We start from the raw sequence: 23,987 nt of genomic DNA, 5'->3' as shown, positions 1-23,987 counted from the left end.
CGCCAGACCATTGGCCTGACCAATGTAAATTGTAGAAGCATCAGACAAAATTTTTAGATTATTTAATTCTTTTTTCCCGAAGGACAAATGAATATGAGTTTATTTTGAAAATTTTTTGCGCAAAAAAATATTTTAAGACAAAGTTGAATTTCATAAATTATGTTGATGAAGAAATCTAATGATCTAGAGTTAGATGTTGATTACAAATGATGGGTTGCTGTTTTGAAAAACAGTCAGTGCAGCCCACATACGTTTTGTGGAGAACTGGCACTTCTTTTGGGTCGGTTTCCAGCCCTTTAATATGGATATTGGAAGGATCAAACATACCGAAACTTCGAGATGGCGAGAGCAAACAGAACAAAAACTGGCTAATGGCCAAATTAAACAGACCGAAATGTGGCTATGAGCTAGACCAAGCACTACCAAAGCGGGGTCGGAACCTTATGTGCGATCGCACATTACCGAGCCTCCTTGTAATGTTTTGATGTCAATTAAATATTGAGACTTTCAAGTAATTTTTTTTATTTCTTAAATTTGATTAGAACAACATTTTCCTAGGAGGAACTTAGCATTTGAAATGCAACCGCACTCAAAATACGTCCGATCGATATTGTGGCCATAGGGAAAGAATATATATACAGAGCAGAATATTAAAATTTTTTCAGGAAACGAAGAAGTGGTTTGTTCTGATTGCAATTTGACATGGCAACGTACAATGCAACTATGTCGTTGTGGTCCATTATTCTGACGATAGTCATATTTTCATTCATAAATCTGCGCCTTTGTGTCTCTAGTGAAGTTGAGGGTCCTTTTCACTTTTACTTGCAATGGGAACTAAATACAATAATGATAGACAAACTAGGTGATAAATGCATGGACCCACATAGCGTTCCTGTGGGATCCTTTAAGGTTGGCCCAACGACTTATGGGTCACTTGCTGTGTGCGAGAACGGTTATATCGTGCCTCTTGTCAACAGCGGCTCAACGTTTGAAAAATGGGAAGAGGGGAACAGTTTTGATTCTCCCACTTCGGTCATCATAGCCGTGGCACTCCTCAACAACACCCTGCGTGACAATTGGCTCGATTACGAGTGCTTTGTCAACCGTTATAAGGCGACCTATACTCATGAAGAAGTGTGCGATGCATATCTCAGGATCAAAACGTCTCCGCAAACATCTACTGATATTTACTCTTTCCGTCCCTCGTATGGCCCCAATGCTTTAAGATCCGCCTCCACAAAAAACTGGATTGATGGGACAGAAAACTCACTGAGTTTTTCCAACCTACCTCGGGCAACTCTTATGGCTTCTGGTGCATCTATTCGTGAATACACTTTCTCACAAACGCCTGGAGAAATATATGTAAATAATCTAGTTAACAATGTCATAGCAAGAGTACTAATCCCGGGTGAATTTGCCGCCGTAGCCTCCCTGGCTGATGCGGGGCTTTCTATTACCTGGGCAACTTGTGTGTCATGGTACAAGGTCTCCCAACCCCCCGAAATAGTTGACAAACAAAACTCATTCCAATTCGTGCTTGCATGTGGCCAACGAGCAATGGTGGAGGTGTGTGCGACCATCTTTGACTACTTTGAGTTGATGTACATAGAAAACGACGGAGATGGGATCTACTTACGCGCAGGAATTAATGGGCCATCTATAGGTGAGAGGAAATCCAATATCTTAAAGATGCAAAGGTCCGGCCCGAGTCAAGAATTTTACCGAAAATTAGCTAAGAAATGCGCTGAATTTTCAAAAACCTCAGCGCAAAAACCTTATCTAATAAAGCGCTGAAATGTGTTGAAACTTTGTAGGAAACGCGCTAAAATTTTGAACACGGTTTTTCATTGCGAGCCAACGTACCTAACTGTAATAACTTTTGTGGAATTTTGCAACAAAAGACAAGGACATTTTGTTTCTGTCAATAAGTACAAGGAGGCTCGATAATAAGCGATGGCACACAATGCTCCGACCTCGGTTAGCAATCTTGTCTCTATTGTCAATCATTTGAAGCAGAGATAGACTGCCTTGTAAGAATGAGTTAATATTTTGTGAGTTAAAAATTAATAGATTCTTAAAAAAAGACGCAGATCTATACAAAGGAGGTTCAATTTTCTTTTTTTCACTCAAATGAACCCTCAAACAGAAGGCACAAAGAGCTGACAGCCAACAAATCAAGTCCAAAACAACTTTTCAAGTAGAAAAAGTATGGAATTTAGCGTCAGAAGACAAAGTCATTTTTAACTGTTAATTAGTAATAGTAGGCTCGATAATAAACAATGGCACCATTTATCAAATGAACAAATAATTTTACCAAAAAAATTGCGAATCAAAAAAGCAGATATCTCCCATTTTAATTACCGAATCTCGATCTGTATAGTAAAAAGTAAGTAATTTATGCAAAAAATGGCTTTTAGTAAAAGGAAATTTTAAATTTTCAATTTAGAAAATAAAGTGAGACCAGACTTAACAAAAATAACCTCTGCTCTCAATTACAAAAATAAATTCAAATAAATTACAAAAATAAAGAACTCAAAATCTGATCAAATTGAAGTGGTCGTTAACCAATGTCTATAATCACCAAGTAAATCACGATTGAGGTTGATCATGTTTGCCTTCGAAATTTATTCAGTCGTTGCTTTGGTAATTAAGCTACCAATTCCTATAAACCCTTATGTGAAAACAAAAGTTGGAAAAAAAACTGTGAATAAAAATCCTATTTCATCGAAAAAATTTATTGTCAATCCTTTAGCAATTCATGCTACTGAGATTATTTTGAAAGTAGAGAAATCAAAATTGAACAGTACTTTTTTTCCAAAACTTGTCCTTTTTGAAAGAAAATTTGAAAAGTAATTAGAAATTAAATAGAAACAATCATCAGCTTCAGTAACCTCTCCTCAAAAGGCAAGTTGCGCTGGTCAGCAAACAAAATGAGTAGTATATACAATTGTAAATAATTAAATTACACGAAAAAGTGATCTGAAAACCAAAAACAGTCAGGACTCCAATTTTTTTCAGTTGAAAAAAATAGCTCCTTTTTTATCTACGGATAGTTTTTGGATTATTAACCAATGAAGGTTTTAAAAAGTCAGATTGATCAGAAAACAAAAAAAATGAAGGAGGCCAACAGTCATTCATATCTTTAATAAACAACGGAATGCCGTCATAGAAGCTTTTAGCAGTTAAAGCCGGTCATTCAAAAGTTCTGTTATGGCAATTTTGCAACCATTGAAATTCTTCATTACTCAGACTTTAACAAACCTACAAAACATTAAAAATCAGAACTCAGAGAATAAAAAATTTTTTGCGTAAACAAATATTTGAAAGAGTAATCTATAACATACACCCGAATAGAGAGACAACATGTAGATTTATTAGACCCTGTCTGGTCTTGTTAGAACGTCAACAAGTCTTCTCAGTATTGGGATTTAGTAGCAATACAATATACGAGCGAAAGGATAAAATTTAAATGAGAAAGTCAACGTCAAAAAAATTAGTAGTGGCTCACAGACCAGTTCAGACATCAGCCTGTATGCAAAATTAAAACAAATAAGCATCCCTTGCTAGACTCAACAGTTCACATTCTGTAAATGAAAATTTAATAGGTTCTCAATAAACGAAAGACATGGGTGCAAAAGAGGATAATTTCGATTGGGTTTATTTTTTTCGGTAGAATTAATACTTTAAACTAGAAGCACAAACATTAAATCAAATCTCAAGCCTTTTTTGTATTATTCAAAACACGTTTTTGTGGAGTAATGAATTAATTTTAATAAAAAGCAAAAAAAGGTAAAAAAAAACTCAATATTAATCTCGTTTTTAATTTTCGATTTTAGGCTAACCTAAATTTCAAACTGTTATCTCTCTCGTGAAACCACACTTTTTTTCATTCTTCCTTAGCATCTAATTTTATCCGATTATAATTTTAAAACGCCGATTAGGCTTATTAGGTAGTTTAATCGTTATGAAAATGACCTATGCAACCTTTTTTAAAACCCAAAATGAGATTGCAATTAGAGGCCGCCCAAGCTGGGTAATCTTAAACAAATTCAAGAGTCAAGTATGCCCTGATGGTTTTCAAAAATTTCCACACGCTTGTTTTAAAGGATTAGTTAACGAGCTATCTAAATCCAAATAACGGGAAAAAAATTCAACATGTTAAAAATTCTTAAAATCTTCGATTTAAAATTTAATAAACAGAAAAGGATCTCAAAGAAACTTCAAAAGGAAACCACAAAAAAACAAGCTTACACTCAAGTTGGAAGCAGCCAGAACTTCTTGTTTACATAAAAATACAAGTCGACAAATCATAACTGTTAGGCAAAATTTTTTCAATCGTTATCATTTTTGAAACGGAGCTTTTAAGCGTTTGCTGTTAGATGGTCACAATCTGAAGCTCCAATAAATCTTCCCTAGTAAAACAGATAGACTCGTAAGTAATCAGAAAATTTGATATTTCTCATTTATTACAAACAAGTTTAACCAAAGGTCTTACAAAATGCAAAACTAAAAGAGGCAGAGCACGCAAATTCTTTTATTGTCTTTTTTGCTTTTTGCAATATAATAGGCCGGCAAATGGTATGATTTTCTATTGGATGAAAAACAGATAAGGGCAACCGTCATTTTTTACTCATGATGATTTTAACAAATGAGAACAGAAAAGACAACAAAAAAGAACAAAAACGATCAAAAATTAAATTGTTCAGATTGTAACTATGGGACATATTGTTTCGACCTCGGATGGCAATCTTATCTCCATTGTCAGCCATTTGAAGCAGAAGTAGACTGTAGACTGCCTTGTAAGAGTGACTTTACTTTTTGTGAGTTAGAATTTGATAGATTCCTATAAAAGTACATACACAATTATACAAATGGGGTTCAAGCCAGTGAGATCAAATTTTTTTCAGTGGAATGAACCCTCAAACAGAAGTAACAAGGATATTACAGACAGAAAATCAGGTCCAATGCAATTTTTCAAGTTAAAAAAATTAGTTTTATCAGCTTAACAACTAATTTTACCAAAAAATGAAAACATAAAATGAAGATCTGTCCCATTTCTTAACCGAATCTGAATTTTTACTGTAAAAAAATCAAGTAATGCAAATGAAATTATATTTAGAAAAGTATAAGAGTCCAGATTTAACCAAAATTAAGCTCTGCACTCAATTACAAAATTAAATTAAGAATACAGATTTTGATCAATTTAGGGTGGACGTCAACCAAGGTTTGCAATCACCACCAAAGTCACGATTGAGTTTGGTCATGTTTGCCTTCGAAATTTATTGAGCGGTTTTTTAAAGTTTAAGCTACCAAAACATATAGATTCACATTTAAAAAGAAAAACCGGAAAAACTCTCAATGAAATTCGTTTTACAGTAATTCTCAATAATAAAAATTTACAGTACATTCAAAAACAAAAACAAATAACACAAAAGCAAAAGCTTTTTCTTCCCAATACGTAAGGATTAATTTGCGAGCCATTAAAAAATCGAACGAAAAATATTTTTCCAAAATTTGTTGTCTTTTTTGAATATAAATTCGAAAAAGAATTAGTAGTTAAATAGACACTATCAGCAGCTTCGAAAACTTCTTTGGAAAGTCAAAATTTGTAATTTGGATGCAAAAGCTGTTTGATTCAAAGTTAATCCAAAAACGAAAAACGGTTAAGACTCTAAATTTTGTTCAGTTTACAAAAAACAGTTCTCATTTTATATCGACGGATAGCTATCGGAAGAAAAACAGTGAGCGTCCAATTTGCCTCATTCTTTGAACAAAGAAGGATGTTAATGAATCAGATTAAATTGAAAGACAGCAAAAAAATGAAGTCAAAATTCAGTTTTATCTTTTATAAACAACGTTTTTCGGTCAGAAAACTAATGGCTGTGAAAGCCGACTATTCAAAAGTATCTATTTTGGCAATTTAGCAACCAGCCAGGTTTTTGAGTTCTCAGACTTTAACAAACACAAAACACCAAAAATCAAATCAACAAAATCAATAAATTTTTTGCGTAAACAAAAATTGAAAGAGTGATTGATATCATGAACCCTAAAAAATAAAAGACAATATAAAATGTTATTAGACCCTGGCCTTGTTGGAACCTCAAAGAGAATTTTCAGTATTGGGACTTAGTAACAAAACAATATAAGAGAAAATGGACACTACTATAATGAAACATTGTAGCGCCAAATTCAATATACTCTGTAGTTGCTCACAGACCAATTCCTTCATCGACATATGTGCACCGTTAATACAAATAAGCAGGCTTTTTAGTTATCAACATATCACATTTGTTAAACGCAACTTCGATAAAGTCCTATCAAAACAACAGATATGTGCAAAAAAACAACTTTCAAATGCGAACCTTTTTTATTTCACTAAATTGAATACTTGAGAAGGAACCAAAGACATTAACTGAAGTCGAAAGGTTTTTGTAATATGAAAAATTAAATTTTCTTCCAGTGATCAACTAATTTTTCAGAAATCAATATTTATCTTCTTTACAATGAAAATTTCGAACTATATTGTTCCTCAAGCAAACACCCGATTTTTCATCCCTCCTGTTCTCTAAATTAATTTTATTGAATTTTAGAGCGCCAATTAGGTTGTTGAAGTAGTATAGTGGTTACAGAAATTACCTCTGAAATCACCTTGAAATCCAAAATGAGATTGCAAAACCAATTAGAGGTCACCCAGTTTGGATGTGCTTATACAAATTCGTAATTCAGGTGTGCCAGGATTGCTTTTAAAAACTTCCAAAACATGTTTAAAATATTTGTTTACAGATTAAATAAATCCTAATATCAGCTAAAAATCCTTCAATACGCTTCAGTTTCTTAAAATTTCGCGCTAAAAATTTATAAACCGAACACGATCTAAACTCCAATAATGAAACTAATCAAAACAAGCGTACACGTTTGAGTTTGACGCAGCTACAATTCCTTGTAAACAAAGAAAAAAACGAATTGAAAAAGCGTAATTGTTCGGCTGATTTTTATCTACTTTCTTGTTATCTTTTTTGAAACAAAACTGTTAAGCATTTGTTGCTAGATTCTGAAGTTCAGATAAGTCTTCTCTAGTAAACAAGGTAGTTTTTTAAGTAGTCAAAGACATTGTTTCTTTCGGTTGTATACAACTTATTCATCCAAAAACTTAAAGAAGTGCAGAATCAAAGTAGGCAAAACTCAAAAATTTTTCGATTCTTTTCTACAAAATTATAGGATGTCAAAAATTAGTTCAAGTTAGCTATCAAGCAAAAAAATTATAAACATTCTTGACTGATGAAAATTTTAATATATGAGATCAATGAAGACAAAAAAAAACAAAAAATGTGAAAACGTAGAGTTCACATATTTTTTGAATCGAATGGTGTCCAGTAGAAAAATAATCGCTATGAACTAAAACTATTAATAGATTTGTTTTGATTTAGCTAATGAAATCAAGGAGACCTATCAGTACCCATGCTGTGACAAAACTGCAGAGAAAAGAAAACATCTGTAGTCGAAAATCAACCTAAACAAAATTTTACGATATTAAACGATTTCAACGTTATTGATGCAATAAAAACTGAACAAAGCTGAACTGATGCAATAAAACTGAAAACCTTTTGAGCTCATTAGAATTTCAACCGCAGTGAACTTCAAAAACTTATTAGCGTATGAACTCAGAAACAAAACAACATAAAGAGCAAATAAAAAGTGGACACAAAGTCAAAGTCAACAAAATCATTGGTTGCCCACAGACCAAATCAATCAACTGCATATACTAAACACTAAAACAAATCTATCGCATTTAGTATATTTCAACAGAAAGTCAAAATGAAGAGAAATGATCGCAAAAATTTAAAACAAAAATGGCTTCAAAAACCAAATCATGTTTATCTTTTTTATTCCAAAAAGCCTCAATGAGACAAGAAATGGCATCCACATCTTGTTAGGGTTGCTATAAACCAAAAATAGTAATGTGCAAAAATTAAGAAAAAAAATAAAAATCCCCAAAAGTGCAATAATAAAAGTGCAAATAAATGTAAAAATTTTAAATTTCACGCACTACGCTTGACGGGCTTTCTTGGGCCTCTCACAAGTCTCTCCGATAAATATACCGATTGGCCAAAACTGTTTGAACAAAAGAGACCCAGCTGAGCAGAATTCTACACAAAAGTGGGGTTATAACAATAATCGATTCTTTTGTCGCCATATCCAACTCTGTAAGGCTTTTTACATGTAATATTATGCGCATTATTCGCATTCATTTTTTCCACTCTATTCCCTGTTATTTTTGCCTAAGATCCTTTGGCGCGCCGTGTAAAACCTAATAATCCTATTGTGTTCTCATTTAGACAAATTTGAACTTCCGTTTTCTGGCACCATTGCTGCGGGGTGTCTTGTGAACTCAACAAATACCGGAACACCAGGGCTGTGGTTTTTTGAACTGGATCAAAGTGGACAATCAACAAGCTTTACCTCAACTGTCAGCGTGACAGGATGCCCGGTGATTGATGAAGTGTTGACAACACAGAATGCAGATGCAGGAGATAAAGGCACGACTGCAACTGCAGATGTTGCAGGACATAGAGGCACAACTGCAACTGCAGATGTTGCAGGAGATAGAGGCACGACAGCAACTGCAGATGTTGCAGGAGATAGAGGCACGACTGCAACTGCAGTTGTTGCAGGAGATAGAGGCACAACTGCAACTGCAGATGCTGCAGGAGATAGAGGCACGACTGCAACTGCAGGTGTTGCAGGAGATAGAGGCACAACTGCAACTGCAGATGTTGCAGGAGATAGAGGCACAACTGCAATTGCAGATGTTGCAGGAGATAGAGGCACAACTGCAACTGCAGGTGTTGCAGGAAATAGAGGCACAACTGCAACTGCAGATGTTGCAGGAGATAGAGGCACAACTGCAATTGCAGATGTTGCAGGAGATAGAGGCACAACTGCACTAGCAGATGTTGCAGGAGATAGAGGCACGGCTGTAACTGCAGATGTTGCAGGAGATAGAGGCACGAATGCAACTGCAGATGTTGCAGGAGATAGAGGCACGAATGCAACTGCAGATGTTGCAGGAGATGTGAGCACGACTGCAGCAGCAAGTAATGGTGAAACAGCACTTCTGCTCGAACAGAAGAAACAAAATTGCACATTTTCTTAAAATGTGGTAAATTATGATGTTAAGGGAATAAAGCATGCTAGGTGCAAAGTTTTCTTGTAAACAGAAAAAGTATGTAATTAAGTTATATTTTAATACGTAATTAAAAGGGACACGAAAAATATTTGTAGGTCATTTTTTTTCAATCCTGTTTCAACAAAAATTTAAGGTTGAAGAGACCAAAATTGAAAAAAAAATCAATTTTTAAATTGGCCGAAGTTGATATAAACAAAATAAACAAATCAACTACTACAATTTATAAAATGCCGAGAGGTAGTCAAACCAAAACTAACGATTAAAATAAGGTTACTTCATGGATTACACCGGTAGTTTATAAGCGGTATGAAATAGCAGAAGTTCAACAAAAAAACAAAAAGAACAAATTGTAATTTTGAATACTGTAATCAAAAGAAGTACTTGGGAATACAATGACATATAAGATGAATATAACATAAAGCGTAATAATTTTGATAAGGAAAACTCTATTGCACTTTAATTTCAAATTAATAAACAGGTATACTACTTACAGCTAACAGGATGGTTTATATAATAGGTTCTAATACATTTAACTGTAAAAATATAACTGGATCTCAAGATAAAGCAAATGGAAGTGATAAAATCTCCACATTTAAATTAAATGAGCCACCATAATGTATTCATATTTTTGTGCCCCATTATGTATTGTTTTGAACTGCAACTGAAGAAAGAATTGAATGTGTCAAATTTAGCGTGCAAGCCAAAAGTGGAGACAATCTGACTTTAAAGGCGATGTATTCAGTAATTTTCTAAATTGGACCAAGAACATCTCTTAAGACATGATTTAAATTTTCATTTAGATATTACTTTTGTCTGTACTTTGAACTTTTGCCTTTTTTGTTTACCTTTACTTCAACCTTCAATGACTTTAAAGTTTTTTAAACTCAAATTTTAATATTGATTTTACTTTAATTAAAATTCTGTTTTGATTAAACATTTATTTTTTTTGGAATCTCAAAAGGAGTCTAATTTGGATGCATTTTTAATTATACACAAGTTGCAGACAATAAAATAGAAACCAAACAATCTTGTAACAAAGAATACTGAAAACAACATTTGTACTATTATACTTAATAAAGAAAAATTATTGAACTGTACGCTGTTCATATATTGAGGTTGGATTCGTTTTATCACATGACGCTTGAGCTGTAATTGCGGAGCTAAAGGTAACCTTAGACATATGAAACATGATGTCATCTCTGTACTTATTTAAAATAACCTTGCGACCAGTGGTTAAAAAACAATTTTGTCTATTCTTAATTGTTCGATTTAATTTTTTACTTTACAAACTACATACAAGTACAGTTGACGAATATCAATCGTCTCGGTTTTGTTAACTTCCAAGTTGAAATAGAGATTCAACTTAGGGTGATAATGCAGCTACATGAAGAAGATATATGTATAAATGAAGAAAGATGAATGATTAATTTGGATTCATTAATGATTTAGAAAAAAGTTTTGTAACATATCGAAAAGAAAACAATAATGATAAATCATTGTTTCGAGTTGAAGCTGGTGCTTTTGCTGTATTTAAATATAATATTAATGAAGTAACAGATATATCTTGGGTCTACCGTCAATTGATTAAAAAAAATAGTAGTATATACTACAGTAGGCATTAAAAAATAGATACCCTTAACGCAAGGAGCATTTTACTCTGTCTGGGAACAAAATTTGTAATAAAAAACCAGAGCAAAAATGTAATTGATCAAACTCATGATGACGCTTTATTCAGTATAATTAAATTAATTTAGTTATTGAATAATTGGAACTGAATTCCAAGCAGAAGATATTAATTATGAAAGAACATTAATAAAGTGAATGACAACTATAGTGACGCTTCTAGAGAGATTTTGAATTCCTAACACAAACTCTAATGGACATTTATATACCAGCCAAGAAATAAAAGTGTATTTTAACTCTTATATAATACTTTTAATTCACCCTTCTATACTGCCTCTGTAAAATATGTGTTTGATAAAAGATTGCAAAATGATTTAATTAGTGTACAACTCTTTGAACACAACTTCGAAATTTGTTGCAGCTGTTAAGGGTCCTATATGTGATGAATCATTTTCAACTAGAATGATTATTACTGTGAAGAGCGATGGTAGTAGGATGTTAATACTGTTTGCCAGACATGAATTTCATTATGAATAGAGCATGCATTCGGTAAACAAAATTAATAGACATCGTATATTAGGAGTTTTTATTATGAAAAAAATATATTAGTCACAAAATTAATGTGAAACAAAAAGTTTTAAATACTGAAACTGATTTCAGTGTTCCAGACAATCTCTTGAGTTATGTGTTTTTCGCCATAAGCCCATCACTTAATGAAATGAATCCGCATCAGGTGAGCGAAAAGTTTTAGTTAGTACTTGCTTTTAAAAGAAAATTTAGTATGAGTTTGATAGATAAATTTAATTTGAAACAGGATTTAAAAAATGGTCCGGTTCAGTAAAAATTTTTATGTCTTTTTTGTGTGTCTTTTTCACAGTTTATTTTATGGCTGATCTTAATATTCTTTTTCTATTTACAACACAATTTTAGCATGCTTTTGTGTCATAAAATTGTAATCAATACATTTTATGAAAACACAATTTGTCTGTTTCTTCTTTGCAGGCAGAAGTAGTTTTTCATCATTTTTGCATCGGATGTTGCAGTAAATGGAGGAACGACTGCAACAGCAGATGTTGCAGGAGATAGAGGCACGACTGCAACAGCAGATGTTGCAGGAGATAGAGGCACGACTGCAACAGCAGATGTTGCAGGAGATAGAGGCACGACTGTAACTGCAGATGTTGCAGGAGATAGAGGCACGACTGCAACAGCAGTTACCGGTGGAGGTGGAATTACAACAGCAGGGACAATCGTTGAAGGCACAGAAGGAACAGTTGTCGCGGAGACCCTAACGAATGCTGGCGCAGGAGGAATTACTGGTCTCTCCGTTGCTTCTGCGGGACACGGTAGTACCACATCTGCTGCAACATATGCCGGAGAAAGCGTAACTCCATCAGTAACCCAAAATGGATTGATTGTAACCAATGCTAGGGTTTCTAATACGGTGTCTGTATCTCTTGTTGAGGTCACCTCGTTTTCAGCCAATCTTTCAGTAGTAGATCTCACAGGGTCCGCAAATCTTTCTCAAATTACTGTTTCATGTCAATCTGATGATCCATACGGATGCAACTCTGTAGAATACAATTCAAATCAATCGCCTGCTTCGGTTGCTTCTGTTCATGTCTACAATTTGAAGCCTGGCACTGCTTTTGTGTTCACAGTTACACAAACTGCTTTCGACAGCGTTCTGGCTAAAAATCCAGGCGGTGAAAACTTGGTCAGATTCTGCACCGGTGAGTTAAATTATTTAATGTTACCCCGGAGACAAAATTCCAACAGGCTCGCGTTAGGATTAAAACGTAACTTTTGCCGCAAAAGGTACTATTTGGGGCTTTGCTGTGGACAGCAGTGGAATTTAGCATAAAAACATTTTCTCAAACTGCTTTGTTAATATTCAAAACCCAATGTAGAAAACAGTTTCTCTGACGGGTCTTCTTACCAGTAAACGCCAGGAAATCATAACTTTTCATATGCTCACAATTTCATGGCCAATATTGCCTAATCAAGACATTTTTCAATGTCGTTCTATCAAAATGCGTGGGCTTCAAATGAAAAAAAAAAACGTTTCAGTACCATCGTCATCATATGTATTGACCATGTATTGGTCATCATGATAGCCAACATTGGTTATCAAAAGATCGATTAATAAAAGACTTGTTTTGTTATGTTCATTTTTACCCTTATCAAATATATTCAATTTTTAATCTTTTGGTCAAATTTGACATGTCTCGCTGAAAATAGAAAGACATTTGGCGAGCAGTAACATGTGGTCGGCCACAAACTTAACTTCGAGAATTATTTTCACCGTCCTCCCTCTCTCGGCATTAAGTATTTTCATAACGTCGTCCTCCAACACTTTTCAGGTGAATGAAGCCTGATTAATAGCTGTTTAATTTCCTGTTACGAACAGTTCCAACTCCCAGTGTGGTTACATCGAGGGTCAACTCAACAACTGTGAGAGTAGACGTCGCACTTGACGGGGGGAGTTTCGATTCTGCCAATGTCTCCTTCTCACCTGCTCTGACAGCCCAGACATTTTCAGTTAATGATCTGCCGGTTTCGCTGGCTGGTCTCACATCCGGAGTTGATTATAACTTGACATTCGTGTTTGGAGTGGGGGACTCCACAAACTGTGGGGATAATGGGAATCAGTACAGCAGCCCTATTGTCACAGAGTACGAACCAGGTGAGCAAAACAACAACAATAACAACAACAACAAGCACAATACGTAGGCAATTTTCATATTTGATAAGAATAAAACAAAATGACCGTTTATGACTATATTTCAAGGGGAAAATGATCAAACCGTTATGTTTTCACATCTATTCCCAGGATGAAGTCCGCGCCCCAAGACAAGTATGGGCCAGACGGACCTGGGTTGCGGACAGGGGGGTCCGGTGCGACCGAGCTCATAGTCTGGACAAATTTTCGGTCGCGCCGCTCCGTCTGGCCCATACCGAAATTGGGTCTGTTCTGTCTGGCCCATACTTGAATTGGGTATGTTCGGTCTGGTCAATACCCAAACATCGGTCGGTTTCATCTGGTCCATATCCAATCTTCGGTCTGTTTCGTCTGGCCCATACCCAGTCGCGGGTCTGTTCGCTCTGGCCCATATCCAATATATTATAGCAAAAGGGTAATGAAAAATGAATATATAACTGTTCGGTCTGGCCCAGTGTTGGTCTTGGGTCTGTTCGGCTCGACCCAAAGTTTGTGCTGGACTTAAGCTCGACACAGTGTTTGCAAACAAAGTCGAGTTTGAGTCTTTTCATGGGTCCATAATTAGTCTTTTCGTTAGTCTGCTTTTCTGCTATTAACGTTTTACGTGCAATATTGCATAAAACGTAGTCAGCATATATGATCCTGCACCTTTTACGATTCAAAAGAACCACAAATACCTCAAAAACCTGCATTATTAAAAAAAGATAGCTCAATTTTTGGAAGGAAAACAAAATGAATAACGCTGAAATTTTTTCATGACTAATGGGACTAGGAACAATACTCTTAAGCTAGCTGGTTTCATTGAATCAATTAATGTGGTAAAATACTCGATCTGCAATAACACTTTATCTTAAGATTTGATAAAATTCTTAAGGCTTTTGGCAGATTTCCAACTGATTCTTCAGTTGGACTGCTCTGGTGCAAAACTATTTAGTCTTGCTCCGGTTCTGCTTCTGTATGTACAGAAGCAGGAAAAAAGTTTGAAAAATTTGAATTTTGAAAAAAAACAGACCTATGAAAAGACTAATGGTGGACCCATGAAAAGACCTTAACTCGACTTTGCTGGTTATTAAAAGACTAATGGTGGACCCATGAAAAGACCTTAGCTGGACTTTCTTCGTTATGAAAAGACTTTAGCTCGACCCACGGAAAGATATTAGCTCGACTTTAACTAGGAACCTGGAACATGTATTTACAGTCAATAATGCCCCCCTACTAGACTTTTAAAGTCTTTTCATAAGTCGAGGTCTAGGCCAGTGGATCCATGTTTACTACCAGCTAAGATTGTTATTAATAGCCGCGAAGCGATAGCGGCTATTACTGGGGACATCGTGGTTTTTTACGACTCGAAGAGGAGTATTGAGGTTCTACCGGTTTTTTTTTTAGCAGAGCGCAAGTTTGTTCATGACTTGAATTTTGACTTCTTTCTGTTCGAGCATATACCTCCGTTTTTAATTGTTGACTTCTGTTTTCGAACATTGGACTTTAACACTAGCTTCGTTTGTAATGTATAGAAATTAGGAATTTTAGAAACTGCTGGTAATGTTCAAGGTGAAGAGGTCATTTTGAGATTTTTTGTTCCTATATAAGTCACCCCTCCTAATTATCTAAGCTACACCGCAAACCCCCCCATCACCTATCTACCCCCCCCCCAACGCCTACCTACCCCCCCCCCCCAACGCCTACCTACCCCCCCCCCCCCACCTACACCCCCCCCCCCCCAACTAAACCAGCACTACCCACCCCTCCAACCTATCTATCCACCCACAACACCTAGCTCCCCCCGCACCTAAAAAATTGGCATTTTTAAAACACTTTAATGTGGTTTGTTGGGCTACTTTTGTGTTTTTTCTTGTCCGCTTAGATGCTCTGATTTTGGTCAGCTTGTATTAGAGATTATAATGCACGACGATTTGAGTCATTTCCGGTATTCTACCGGCTTTGTTTTTTTAGCAAAAAGTAAGTTTATTCATGACTTGAATTTTGACTTCTTTCTGTTCGAGCATTTACCCCCGTTTTTGGTTGTTGACTTCTGTTTTCGATCATTGGACTTTAACAGTAGCTTCGCCTAGTAATTAAGAACTGCTGGTAATGTTCAAGTCGAAGATGTCATTTTGGAATTTTTTGTTCCTATATAAGTCACTCCTAATTATCTAAACTACACCGATAACCCCCACCACCTATCTCCCCCCACACCTAGCTACCCACCCACTGCCCTCACACCCCCAACTTACCCCCCAGCTACCCCAACCCCCTCTCTTCACCTAGCTACCCCCCAACCCCCCCCTCGCCCAATCATACCCCCGCCCCAACTTACCTCCCACCCCCACCTACCCCGCCCCCACTACCCCAGCACTACCCACCTCCCCAACCTATTTTCCCACCCACCCCAGCTAGCTCCCCACTAAAAAATTGTTGGCACTTCTAAACACTTTAATCTGGTTTGTTGGGCTACTTTTTTTTCTCTTTTCTTTTTTGATGTTCTGATGTCGGTAAGGTTAGGTTAGAGATTATAATGCACGACGATTCGAGTCGTTTCCTGTTTTCTACCGGCTATGTTTTTTTTAATTCGCCGTCTCCTTCGATGATTCTTACGACCTGACTTCTCGGAATTGACTTCTTGGAATTGACTTCATTGACTTCTATTGCTTTGCAATTAAAATTTGTGTACGCGACGTCATTTCTGCTTTTAGGTGAATTGCGTGACTTACCTCACTCAAAAAATGACTTCTGAAATCACATGTGACACTTTAAATTTTATGAACATTTTTAATAAAAATCAATAGTGTGCATCTAAGTAGGTGCAAAATTATATGCCCTAATACTTGAAAATTAGTCTTGAGTTTTTGATTTTTTATATCAATTTTGAAAAAGCTCTCCTTATCGACCGTCTGTGTCATAAAAGTGATAGTCCGAATCTAGCCTAAAAAGTCTAGTGCTCTATTAAAGGACTGCTAGTCGATCAGTTTATCTTATTTCTTTAGTTGTTTCAGTTCATGGAAGGCCACAAGCGTCTATCGCGGCTATTTTCCGGCAATCTGCCGGCTATGTTTGACTGTTTTATAAGAGCTTTAGGAAAATAAATTTTCAGACCGATATCTTTATGAAATGACCCGTTTGATGGTTTCCTTAACCTGGAGATCGTTTGATGGTTGTTGACTGTTATCTTAAGGAAATCGACACACCTGATTGGTATTTTTTTCAGAAATTGACTGTTTTTAACCGGCTGCTAATGGCCACTAGTCTCATAGTGCATATACGCAACCGTATATGTACAAAACAAAATGTGCACACTCAGATGCATTTTGTAGCTCAAAATAGCGACATGTTATTACTATAAGTTGAAATAAAATGGCCGAAAAAATAAGCATTTGATATTTGAGAAAAAGTGCATAATACTCCATGTGTTTTCTTCCTCCACATCTTCAGAAGATTATCTTAAGAAAGAAATTGGAGATAATCACTTACTCTTTTCTCGCCTAGACATTATCTTGTTTGTTCAGAAGAAAACCTTTTCACAATCAATATTGTGTACCTGATTCGCGATGCAAATCACTGTCAGTTTATCTGTTGCGTTGTCTTGCGCCGCGATTGCACTTAACAAAATTTTGCTTCAAAATTTTGAAATAGAATTCCTATGGCGAAGAACCTATCTTTCGCTGCTCTACTTTGCTTGATAAGTAATTACAGTTGTAAGTAAATAATTTAAATTGGGCCACTGATTGCCGAAAGCAAAATAAAGAGATTGAAAACTAGATGTAGCTAGATCAGTAAAAGTCACAACAAACATAAACAATAAATTTCCCGATGCGGGAAAGAGGGCAACAGACTGACACATGAACAACTGTGGGTAATAAGTGAACTTAACATGACTCCCACTAAATGTACTTCAAGATTATGTACAACAATAATGAAAAAGTCATCGTATATGAATTTCACTGTTCTAAATTAAAATGAAGATATTGATAACATTGATCATAATGAGAATATTGATAACATTTTTATACTTTTTCACCGGTTATATAATTATCAGCAATATGTTTACTGGTTACGACAGCTAGTAATAATTAGTAAATTGAGGAAGTTTCAGGGTTTCAAGTTTTATTGAGAATCTTCCTCATCAATAAACAATTGTCCATCGGTGCTGTGATCCGCAGGTCGAATACGGGGACCAGTTGTTGACACTTCTCCGATGACTGGCGGGGGGCATGAATTGAAACTGTTTTCACAACAGAAGGCTGTACTGACTCATTGTCACCAACTCTTCTTTCTTCTAGGTTGCATCAAGTTTGGGGACAGGACATCGTTGAATCCCCAAACGAATCATCATTGTCAAACCAGGAATAATTTGGGCTCTTTCTTATCCGTTTTAATGTGGGCAAAGTTTGTTGAAGGGTCTCTATAAAGGCTGAAGTGGACGGTCGCTGTAATTATTCAGCTGTGCTGGTGGGTATCGCTGCAATTAGTGGTTGTGTGGCTGTGTTTTAAGGCACGAGATCGGTCATAGCGTGGGGATATGAAATTTACGGCGCAAGATTGGTCACATTTTGTGTTGTTTACTCTGGGGGTGCAAAATTTGCCGGAACTTTCGGCATCTGTACTCGCGTTGCACGAGCAATGTTAGATCGGTTTGACATTATGTCGTTTGTGGTGTTTCATTTTACGATCTCCGTTTTGTATTCTCGTAAACCCCTTTGTGTGACTCATGATTTTAACATCAGTAGACTTTTCGAACTTCTTGGCCTCGTCTGTTGATGTATTCGTGCAGCTTGGTCTTGCGTTCTTCCCGGGTTCCGAACTTTGCAAAATCGGTATTGCGAACTGATACATCTGGGCTCGCGGATAACTGAAGTGTATTGGTTTGTTTTCTGGACAACAGATCCGGGGGCCAACATTTCATAGAGGTCATCTAGATTCTTTTTCGATCGTCTGTTAGGTTGGCGTTTTCGGGCAATTTTGACACGGACTGCCGATTCTTTGAAGGGAATTGCTCGATGCAATTTTGCTGATCGAAGGAATCGAGGCTCATTATCATTGACGGTTGGCTCTCTTGTCTGTACCTCTTGTGTTGCCTTGCACATATTTTGTTTCAATTCTTTGCTACTGCGATATGTTGCTCAATATTCTTCAGGGACCAGTCCATTGGTGGATACTGTTTCATCGTCTAAAAAGAGATTTAAGATTTCATCATAGCTCAAATCGAATATTTAGGTGTAGTACTGATATTTCTATGCACGACGACCAAAGTGGGGTTCGAAAGGCGAAATCCAGAAAGTTTTAGGTTTCCATATGCGAAGTTGATACTGTATTGTTTTAAGTGCTCCTTTAATGGTGAGCAAATTTGATGGTTTACTTGCATTTTTTATACAGACAAGGCTTTATCGTATTAATAACACTTTCTACCAAACCGATAGCCCGGTGGTATTTTTCTGGAACTAGAACTAAGTTTATATTTTTTTATACAAAAGTTTTTTCTTGATTACCTATGAGACAACGAGGTTGGTCAATTCTTCAAGAACGTGGACCTCTATAAAACGTTAAAATATAAATTTCATGTTCTTTTTAATTATTGATAGGACCTGCAAAATCTATGGCGCAGCGGGTATAATCGTTTTAAAGTTTTGACCAATCGCAGCGCAAGATTTGCGCTATATGGAGCGAACAAGCAAGTCCCGGCTCATGTAAAACCACCAACAGTGATGGCCATACAAACCAGTCCCCAGCTGCCCGGATGACGGGCGTGGAGGTCTTCAATTAGGGTTTCTTATAGCGCTTTTGGGATGGCCAATTTCTTATCCATACTTACAGAGCCACTGCTGACTTGAAGGTCACGCCAATAACTCTTTAGATATGGGTTGAACTGCTTCACTCGTTCTTCATCGCACCTTATGATGCAGTCTCGAGCTTCTTCGAGCACTGCATCCTTGCTCATCAAGGAAACTATAAGGTTCTTGTTGAAATCTTGCTGACAACGTTATCGAATGGCAGAACTTGAGAGCTGTCGGTTAGCGGTGTACGTATGTTGGAAGTGAAGGGTGATTGACGAGGCGTGTTCAGCATTGTGTCTGTTGTAGGAGACACGTGGGGCAAAGTTCTGGTTGGTGTTTTGAGCGGCGTTATTACCTTTCAACTGCTTGCCAATTGAGCACGTGAAATAATTCAAGAAATTATGTTTTTGGTGTTAATTAGGAAAGGAGTGTGTGACATAGTCTTGATTGACAGACTAGATTGTTTTCATTCACTAAAATGTAGATTTTGATAAGCGAGAGACGCTGGATTGGTATTTCGCGACGCAAAATCCGGTATTTGAGGTTTATTTTGTAAAGTATAATAAATAGTGTTTGTACTATGCGGTGCAAGTGACGAATTATTTGTTTGTAGAGAAGTGCCAAATGCAAAATTTATATTTATGGTATGGTTATTATTAGATTGTATGATTTGCTTAGAGTTTTGCTGGGAAAGTGCTAATTGACTTTGTGTGAAGCGTACTCGCGATGCAGGATCACTATCAAAATTAGAGTGGTTAAATGGTATTAATTTCAAAGTATTGTTTCGCTAGGCAAGTGGTAAAATATTTTGAGATAAATGTTCTTGCGGGGCAAGATCAGCCTGCGTATAAAAGGAAGACATTGTGGATAATTTATGGGTAGTGATTTGCTTTGCGTTGAATTTAAATGCTGAGTTAAAACTAATGGCAGTTCAGACTCTATGTTTAATATTTGGTCAGTATGATTAAGTTGTTTTGTTGTGTGTTTGCGTATCAAATATTTTGTCTAAAAAGAAATTATTGAGATAAAAAGCAAAAACAAATCTTTCTTTTGCAAGAATTTACCATCAGTTTCTACTCGCAATAAAGTAGCAACTAAAAATTCTTCATCAAACTTTGAAATACTTTTTGCTGGTTGATATGGGTTAGAAGAAATGTAGTCTACTAAACCCTTTTTTGCAACGGGTAAATGTTCTATTTTGAATTGGTCGGGTAAAAGACGATCTACCCATCTTGAAAAACGACTATTGTAAGGTTTTTTGAATCAGTCTTCTTTTAATATTGAGAGGAGAGCTGGCTGGTCGGTTATAACTGAAAAATGTTTTCCATAAAAATAAATTGTAAAATATTCTATAGACCAGACTACTCCCAGTAATTGTAGCCCATTTATAACGTAACGATCTTCGTCACTACTTCAAAATCTTGAGGCGAATTATATTGGCTTCCAAACATTAACCATCAGTTGTTCTGGTGCGGCTCCAAGACCGCAGGGAGAGGCATCGCATTTTATGCGTGTTTTGAGTTGCGGGTTGTAGTGAGTGTTTTTTGTGTGATTTGCTTTTCGTGTTTTCATAGCATTCAGATGGACAGTATTTTCGTCAGTCCAAGTTTGTTTAGTTGATTTTCAAAGTAAGGGTCTTAAAAGATGGCAGAGTTGAGCTAAGTTGAGAACTAAATTACTAATGTAATGTACAGAGCCAAGAAAAAAAGGTAATTTTTAAATTGTAGTAGGTGGTTGAAGTGAAAGAATGGCAGATGTGTTAGATTCATGGGGCGATATTCCCGATTGAGTTATTTTATAGCCTAGCCGCAGAATTTGTTGTTTGGCGAAATGGGATTTGGGTAAACTTATGCGAAGATTATCTGCATCAATTTTTTTAAGACCATTTGTGATTAATAGAAAATGGATTTCATCAGAAACTTTACTTACAATTGATATGTCGTCAGGAAAACAGAAAGTGTTTTTGAGGCCTATGAAACTATAGTCCATGGTTTTTTGGTACTCGGCAGGCATATCGGTGAGTCCTTAAAAACCAGTTTTAGATCGCCACGTGGCTGTCATGCCAACACTTACAATGCTGAAATTGCAGTGTTTAGCATTGTCGGGGTGAAGATTTAACTGGCTATAGGCGTATTTAAGATTTACGGTAGAAAAGAAAATTTTATCCGCTAGTTCTGTTTTGTAGTCTGTCTTTATTTGGGATATAGAATCGACGAGCGTTTCGATATTTGGCATCTGATACTTTTTAATGTGTGTAGAATTGTTGAGAGATTTTGAATCTAGGGCTAATTTTATAGTTTAGTCTCCTCTGACTGTAATAACAATTGCGGAATTGCTCAGAACAGTTATATAGTTTTTCTATATGTTCTTCTTTATGTAATTTTTTGATTTCAGTGTTAATTCTGTCTTTTAAACTAATAGGTACTCTTCTGCCTTTTTGATAATTTGGTTGAAAATGTTTGGGGAATTTTCGTTTTACAATATGTATTTTAGATCTATCGATGGGTGACATAAATTGTGGAAATTGGTTTTCTATGCGTGTTTCACAAAGACACAGAGAAGTGATATTGTTGGTCACACTGCCTTCAACTGAGTTCAGAAATTAAGTAATTGTTATGCCAATCGCGTCAATTCGGTCTTCACTAATGAATGGTTTTAGGCCGTCTCCAACTCGAACTTATTCGGCATCTTCGATTCGCCTACCATTACTTTCTACTGAAGTCTGCATCATTTCGATGCGCGGTATAGGCCTATTCGAAAAAGTTTTCAGTTCTTTAGAGGGTGCCGTTGTCAGCCATCTTGCAAGGGTGGAATTGTTATTAACTTCAGTGGCAAGTGATGAAATTAAAACACTACATACACTCCCGGAGTCGATGATGAGACCCACCTTTGTATTTCCAATTTGTAGAGTCGTGTTCTTCGGTTCAATCTGCAGAGTATTATTTGCAATCATGGCCAACAAGTTGTCATCGTAACCATCGTAGTCTGATCTACATTCTGAATTATAGTTTTCGCTTAGAATAGCGTTAACAGAGTTATCAGTTGTATTTACATCAATGGAGTTCACATTGGGTCGGGTAGTTTTTGTCGAGGTAGATCTTGGCTTACGACATACACAAGGAAAGTGGTTCTGAAGAACACAACTTTTACAGTCTTTGCATTTAGCAATACATTTGTCTTTCTGATTCGCTGAACAAGTAATACCGCAATTTTGACACAGTTGATTCGCCTGTCGAGTTTGTGCTTGGAAATTTGGACGTCGATTTGAGTTACGAAATTGACGTTGTGGTGTTACGGCGTTCACCTGTAGAGCGGAGTGGCTATTAGTTATTATTATTTGGTTCCAGTGACCAAGAGCCAGACGTAATGCTGGGGCAGGATCAATAATTTCTTTCAAATTTTTTTTTCTGATTTTCGGAACCTTGCATTTTGGCAATAAAGAGGTCTCTGATTAAATTATTTTCTTGGATTCCAAGTTCACAGTTTTGTGATGATTCCTTAAGCTTGCCAAAGAAATGTTTGATGGACTGTCCTTTTTACTGCTTTGTTGTTAGAAGCTTGTACCTGTCAAAAGTAAAATTACGTGTACCTATGAATGCCTCCTCCTTGTTTCTACAGAGTTCTACAGTAGTCAATGTTTTCATCTTGAAGTGTGAGTTTCGGCTGCATGCAATCCTTCTTCCCTCTGTTTCATGGCTGAGGTACAAAATAGAGACGGCTTGGCGATGTGCTTGGTTCCGGGGTTTGTCACCACACATGACCCCTAAATCTATATGTCGTTGGCAGCAATTTCCCCAGTTCGTTTCTAGCCAGTTGTTCGCCTTCCGATTGGGCAGAAATTCCTTTTATTGTGTTACCGTAGATCGGTTCCAGTGGGAGTAGAATATTCTCGGTTCCAGAGGGGTTTAGACTCAAATAGAATGTCCAAAGTGAAGTTTTATTTGGTTATCAGGGCCAACTTCGCCTGTATTTGCCACTCCTTACACTTCAGAGGAGGATCTGAGCTGGGTTTTTACGGGAAGGGCTCTATACCTAGTGAGATCCTTTTTTGAATAGCTGGTTGCGCCATGTTGTACAAAATCTATATTGTGTACTTGATTCGCAATCCAAATGATGGTCAGTTTATTTGTTGTGTTGTCTTGCGTGGCCAGAATACTTAATACGATTTTGAAATAGAGATCGTTTAGCGAATCACCTAGTTTTCGCTTATCTACTTTGCTTGATAAATAAGTACACTTGCTTATAAATAAGTTAAATTTGGCAACTGATTGAGAGAAGCAAAATGAAGAGATTGAAAACTAGATGAAACTGGACCAGTAAAAGTCACGACACACATGAACAATAAATTTCCCGATGATGGAAAGAGAAAAACAAACTGAAACATGAATAACTGTGGGTAATAAGTGAACTTAACATTACTCCTACTAAATGTCCTTCAAGATTAGGTACAACATTAAATAAGTACATCGTATTGAAATTTTTTCTGCACTAAATTAAATTGAGTTTACCGTGTACAACAAAAAGAAGGGGCTCTTATTTGTATTATGTGTTCGTGCTACTCCATCATTTAGTGTCCAAAAAAATGGGATTTATTCTGCCTCCCGCTGACCACTGGTCAAATAACTTTCGAATTCCCTTGGCGCACGTGCTGATTTTGTTTCACTGTAACGAGCTATATATTAAAAAC

General features: G+C 36.3%; 1 protein-coding gene across 3 annotated transcripts in view; it reads left to right on the top strand.

The window, feature by feature from the left end:
* The first annotated feature begins 589 nt into the window (after positions 1 to 589).
* Positions 590 to 23,987, top strand: part of LOC142354717 (uncharacterized) — a 33,297-nt gene continuing 9,899 nt past the window's right edge. For 2 of the 3 annotated variants that reach the window (XM_075407090.1, XM_075407092.1), the window contains exons 1-4: positions 590 to 1,663; positions 8,337 to 9,101; positions 11,854 to 12,543; positions 13,221 to 13,496. In XM_075407090.1, the coding sequence (XP_075263205.1) occupies positions 703 to 1,663; positions 8,337 to 9,101; positions 11,854 to 12,543; positions 13,221 to 13,496 (2,692 nt within the window). In that variant the 5' untranslated portion in view covers positions 590 to 702. The remainder of the gene's footprint in view (positions 1,664 to 8,336; positions 9,102 to 11,853; positions 12,544 to 13,220; positions 13,497 to 23,987) is intronic. The other variant, XM_075407091.1, reaches the window with a different exon arrangement.

This window comes from Convolutriloba macropyga, chromosome 15 (assembly GCF_964194025.1).
Source record: "Convolutriloba macropyga chromosome 15, txConMacr16.3, whole genome shotgun sequence".
Lineage (NCBI taxonomy): Eukaryota > Metazoa > Xenacoelomorpha > Acoela > Convolutidae > Convolutriloba > Convolutriloba macropyga.
The sequence above is the reverse complement of the archived record's forward strand: the minus strand, read 5'-3'. Positions and strand labels throughout refer to the sequence as shown.